Below are 6,000 nucleotides of genomic sequence, written 5' to 3' on the forward strand. Positions count from 1 at the left end.
TATAAGTAGAGCGTGTAGTCGCGTTTTACTGAATCTTGTGTGTATCAATTTGTCAGCACCCGCTAGCAAGCACTGCGGTAAATATAGCGTTGTTTACACACCAATCAGAAAATATCGGAAAGGACCGAAGTATTCCGAATGGTTTATTTAGCGGGTAAAACAGTTTTGTGAACTATTATATCATTGGTCACTGAACCGGAAGACAGTGTATCTCAACCAATCGTGTGAAGTGTTTTAAAAATACCCAAAAACACATGGCATATCGTTCTGTCTCATCCAAACATAACATTCAGAGCCTCCAGGATTTCGCGATTTGCAACATCAACGCAAATTCAACCAATCCCCGTGAATTCAGGGCGGTGTTGCAATTCTATCCAATCACCGCAACTTTCCCGCAAATTTGACCAATCGTTGGCGTCGTCTTGCAGTGACGTCGACAAACTACCTTCCGCCTTACTTCCGTGTGTACGTTCAAGAGAAGCAGCATGTGCGCAGTGTTGCCAGATTGGGCGGTTTTGAACATATTTAGGCTGGAAAACGTCAGCAGTATCTGGCAACATTGCATGAATAGGCTTAAATTCTGTTACTGAAAGTGTGTTATGTTTACAGTGAAGCACTGTGTGCACTTTATTTATTTTTACTAAAAAATTAATGGATGCCAACATTTTTGCCAAAATGGTATTTTATTTTCCATTGTTTAGGCAGCTTCAGCATCATACTGTGAGATTCTGTTCAAATTGTTTTTTTCTTCTATGAAGCCTGAGCCATTTATTTTATTAGTTTATAATTATTGTTTAATTTAGTCTTCAGGAGAGACTGCCTGCACACAGTACTAGTTTTTTTTTTTTTTTTTCTTACATGAAAGCTGAGGCATTTATATTATATTTTAAGGTAACTTCATGTTGTGCTGTGAGGTTCTATGCACTAACTTTTGAACCAACAGGTGCATTTGGATAAGTAAAGCCTATTTTTCTACATTTTTGTAGTCCTGGTAATCTTACACATTCTACATGATTGCTAGTTTTTGGGGTTTTTTTAGTAATTTGTTTAATTTTTCTTGTTGAAAGTTCAGTTTAGTATTATGTTAATGATATTCTAAAATTAAAGATTAATAAAACTGTTCTGTTTATAGATGTACTCTTGAAAATATCTACCAATGTATTACTTATTTTTCTGTCCCCACTAACTGGAGCAAATGAGGGATATTTTTACCCATGTTAATATTTTCTGTCCCCTGTTTCTACAACTAGTGAGGGATCTGTCCCCTATTTTCAAATTCCTAGATTAGGCTCTGAGTATGCCAGGGAAATGTTTGTTTCTTCTTCAAACCATTTTCCCCCACAGCTGTAGCATTTTATTTATTGCGTAATGCACGGTGATGTTTGTAGTGTGCATTTTCTCTTCAGTATGACAGCGGTTGTCCTTTCTTTGTTCTGCTTTAGCAGAAGACCTGAAGCCTCCTCCGTACAGCGAGTTTGCTCAGAACGATGACACGGACACGTCTCAGAGCATCGCAATCCCAGAGGGCAACAATTCAAGCATCAGCGATGACCCACCTCCATACACCCCCACTGCCAATCAGCACACCAGCGTTCAGTGCCAAGCGGAGCCTGAGGGGAGATCCAGCTAGTCTCTTCCAATGTCCTTTCTCAGTTTTGTTCACAGCAAGGGCTGTACTTCTCCTCCATGCAGTTGCTCAGCATTTAGTTAGGAATTTGTATTCTGTTGTTGTGAAGTAACTCTTAATAAGGGTGCACGAGGTTGATTCTAAACATCCTAAAAGATTAGGGGAATTTGGTGGTTAAAAGAAAACAAATGTGGCCTAATAGTGTTCGCTTCTAGAAAGATGGTGAGCTGCTTCGGTGTTAATGGGTGCTTTAAGCTCACTCATGCCTTATTTTCATTTCCTCTTATATAACCAGCATCATGATGATGACACACTCATGTACCATATTTTCTAGACAATAAGGCACCCTGGGTACAAGTGTGAATTCACCCTGCTTCGAGCAAACATTTTTATTTATATATACACTGCTTTGCTGTGTAAATCACTGTAATGTATCCATCTACTTATTTTACCTCCAGTATAATGTTCTTGTAAAGCAGCACTTAAGCGCACCCTAGTGGTATAGCCTTGTTTTTGTTGCTGAAAAGGTTATTACATGTTTTCTTTTGCTTGTAGACAGAAATCTCTTTATTTACTTGATGAGGATCTTTGGTTGTTGTAAGCACTTCTACTATGATGCTGATTTTCAGCTATCTGTCCATCAGCACTGGAAGCATCAAGGTAATGGTGTACCATGCAACACCTGCCATGAATCAAACCCATCAATGTACAAGATACAGCATATACATCTGATAGTCTGGAAAATATGATTACACACACCACTGTATTGATTGTGTCTAATACGCATTTCAGATTTCCGACGTTCGGGGCGTGTCGCTACAAAATGAGTCCAGTGTCGCAAGAGTTTGTTCTGAGAGAGTGGTTTGAAACGAGGGTGCATCAGAAAAATTACTTGCATATTTTTCTAATTTTGCCATAAATACATTCCTTAATCTATAATGTATGTCACCAAAATATTATACTGTAAAACAGCATATAACCATGACAGAAGAAGAAGAAACCTTTGTCACATGCACACTTCAAGCACAGTGAAATTCATCCTCTGCATTTAACCCATCTGAAGCAGTGAATGCGCGCGCGCACACCCAGAGCACCCGGGGAGCAGTCAGGGGTTCAGTACCTTGCTCAAGGGCACTTCAGCCCAAGGCTGCCCCACGTTAACCTAACTGCATGTCTTTGTATTGTGGGGGAAACCCACACAGACACGGGGAGAACATGCAAACTCCACACAGAAAGGCCCTCGCCGGCCGCTGGGTTCGAACCCGGAACCTTCTTGCTGTGAGGCGACAGTGCTAACCACTACACCACCGTAGTTTTCCAAACTTGATTTTCTGTTAGGATGATGCCTAAATATTTTCGCCAAGTTCTCCAGATTGGCTGCGTCAGATTTAACAAATGACCACTTGGTTTAAAGATAAGTAGCTATATATTTTGAATATCCAATAAAACAAATTTTTTTCTTTTCTTTTTTTTTTAATAAACTGGACTCATTTTGTGCCGACACGCCTCATCTATAGGTCTGATGACTGCTTTAGTGCAGGGGTGGACAAATGATATATTCGTTAGCTAGCCTTCCTGGCAAGTAGAAGCTCCAGTGTTGCCCAGATTCATATTTAGGTTGCCCAGAAACCTAATTTACTTGGCCAAAAATGGTAGGTAATATAATTTAATAACATGGGTAGCTAGTTGGCTAGTTAAGCTCATTAATACAGAATAAAGTAAATGAAACGTGACACAGGGGGTCCTAATCATCATCGATAAAGTTTTAATGGATTAAAAGTCACCAAGTTATTGGTAAATATCTCGCGTATGAAGGACAACATTCTGGCCTCAAATCACAGAATAAATATTATTTGAGGTTGGATAGCATTTTTTTTCTTTTCAAATAAAGTTTGTTCAACTGTGCATGCTGTGCGTACAGGACAGTTACACAACAGCTTTGCACAGGAGGTTATTTTGCTTTGTTTCATCAGTGTTCTTTCTGTCACGTTTTCCTGATTCGGAAAAAAGATCGGTCATCTGTAAACCACGTCGGGGAGCATTCTACCGACAGCCAGCCAGATGTGTGTAGTGCAGCAGGCGGTGGCATTTGGAAGCATGTGCTGTAGTTACTGCATCGTGGTGCATGGCATCATCCCATTACTTTTAAACTCAAAGGTTGGTAAGGAGTACGGTTTATTCCGCTTTCTCGGGTTGTCGAACCTACTTGTTAAACTGCTGGGCGGCTATAAAAAAATAAATAAAATTAATAGCCTGACCGTGAAATCTACTATTCCTGGACTCCTGATTTGTCCACCCCTGTAGTGTATTCACCTTAAATTAAGTGTACATAAGTGTGTAGATTGACTGACTGACTGACTGACTAGTGCCATGTTAGAAGCAGATTTTCCAGATGTAGTCACGTTGCTAAACGTTTGTTCTTGTCTGTATAAATGCCCAAAGTGAGAGAGGATTCTGTGCAGAGGGTTAACCTCATGTTTATGCATAACCTCGCTTTGTATGTGATGACAATTTCCTAAGCACTTTTCTGTCTTGTAATTGCCTTACTTCTGTCTGTGGGAACTGTAAGTAGGCATGTGCCGATAATCAGGTGTGCAGTATAGCTCAATATTCAAGTCAATATTGTTATCATGGACACTTAAAGTTATCAGAACCATCTTCACATTGCATTCATGAGGAATTAAGTTTGTCTCATTCAGAAGGCTGGGTCCTTTCCCCCGCATCCTTCATATCACAAATGAGACACGTTTCCTTTTCAGTTAAAATGCTGCTATGCTTGTGAGAACAGGTCCAGATAAACATTTTATTTTCTTAACTTGATGATCATGATGTTATTGTAACCGTGATATGACAATGTAATATCGGCACACGCCTATTTGTAAGTGGCGAACATAATTAACTATCATCGGAGTCCGCATGGCAATGATGATGTGTGTAAATGCGGAGAGTATGACCATCGTACTCTTTGGCTTATCAGGTGACCATAATGATTTTATGCATTTACGCAACACAGTAATGAACTCGCCTTCTGTATGATTTTTTTCTGTGTGTTTGGTAGTAGATGTTCATATTAATGTTAATGTGTTTTGAAGGATGTATGACTGACGGTGCAAGTTGTCAAATGTATCAGGTTAACATACACTTACTGGCCAATTTATTAGATGCACCTTCTTTATTGGTTGTGCAGAGCATTACAGTCCGTATTTATACACCTGTAAAGTGACCTGTATGGTTGGGGAGTCTGGTAAAATGGTCAATAAGTAAGCTACCATGTAATAAACTGGCAACTCAGTGTAATGGGATCAATACTTTTTTTATTATTAAAGCATCTTGGTAAAATAATTAGCTCTAATGTGTTTAGTCGTCTTAAACGTTCTCTAAATATAATCTAAAATGTAAATGCTGATGCCAAGTAACTGTCATGGTCATGATATAGGAGCTTCTTCAAGTTATCAGGAGCCACTTTTTTTTTTTTTTAAACCGCACCCAAATGGAAAAAGCTACAGAGCAAAAGCAAAGACCTTAAAGGAGATGTGCAGAACCTTTTATTTTTAAATACATTTCTGAGTGGATACTATCTCCATCCTGGACTCTTGTATGCTGCATAATTGGGAATTTAAAAAAAAAATTCTTTTTGAGAGTTAAAATCAACCACAAAGTTGGCATTCGAGCTAGTCAGCCAGCCAGCCAGTCCTGAGCGCGTGACGTCACAGTGGTAACCGGTTTTAAGGCCGAGGCCTTTGACAGCTATAGACCAAAGCCAGACTCGGCAGGCGAGAGTGGTTGCAGTCCTGAAATTAGACTGTGTACATGCTACTGCTATACATGTAGAACTGTATCAGTTCAAACCATTGGAAAGTGAATCCGATAGTAACACGTCGGCCACGGAGGCCCCCGCCTTACAAAATAAAGCCAGAAAGCAAAGCCGTCTAGAGAATTGGATGGAATTGAACTGACAGTCTCATGTGACTCTTATTAAAACAGGATAGGTGTTATAACTTATGCAACATACATGTACATGCATGCATTTTCACTGATAAAACGTAAAAGGCTCATTAAATAATCAGATGAACTGAGACAATTGCATTCGGAAGCAAATTAAATAATCTTATACCGGTAACTTAAACACACAATACAAGTTACATGTATTAATCTAAATGCAGGTAAACAACGAGTGGTGTTATGTAACCAAATGAGAGTCACATCTTACCAGTCTGTGTTCTTGCTTCTTGAAGGCCGAGCTTGTGGCCGATTGTTTTGAAACTATCTGACTTTCAGTTCTTCGTTCATTCGCTTCTTCCACGTAAGGGCGAAATATTGCTGCTGAGGCAAGGGTATCCAGGGGAGAAATCGGACAGCTGGTCTGCTCGTTC

At 39.6% G+C, this 6,000-nt stretch overlaps 1 protein-coding gene across 3 annotated transcripts in view; it reads left to right on the forward strand.

Annotated features, from left to right (window-relative positions):
• si:dkey-118j18.2 (uncharacterized) overlaps nucleotides 1-4,969 on the forward strand; it is a 50,908-nt gene extending 45,939 nt beyond the window's left edge. For 2 of the 3 annotated variants that reach the window (XM_060899994.1, XM_060899993.1), the window contains exon 5: nucleotides 1,443-4,969. In XM_060899994.1, coding sequence (XP_060755977.1) covers nucleotides 1,443-1,630 — 188 coding nt within the window. In that variant the 3' untranslated portion in view covers nucleotides 1,631-4,969. The remainder of the gene's footprint in view (nucleotides 1-1,442) is intronic. The other variant, XM_060899995.1, reaches the window with a different exon arrangement.
• The last annotated feature ends 1,031 nt before the right edge of the window (nucleotides 4,970-6,000 follow it).

This window comes from Neoarius graeffei, chromosome 19 (genome assembly GCF_027579695.1).
Source record: "Neoarius graeffei isolate fNeoGra1 chromosome 19, fNeoGra1.pri, whole genome shotgun sequence".
NCBI classification, from domain to species: Eukaryota; Metazoa; Chordata; class Actinopteri; order Siluriformes; family Ariidae; genus Neoarius; species Neoarius graeffei.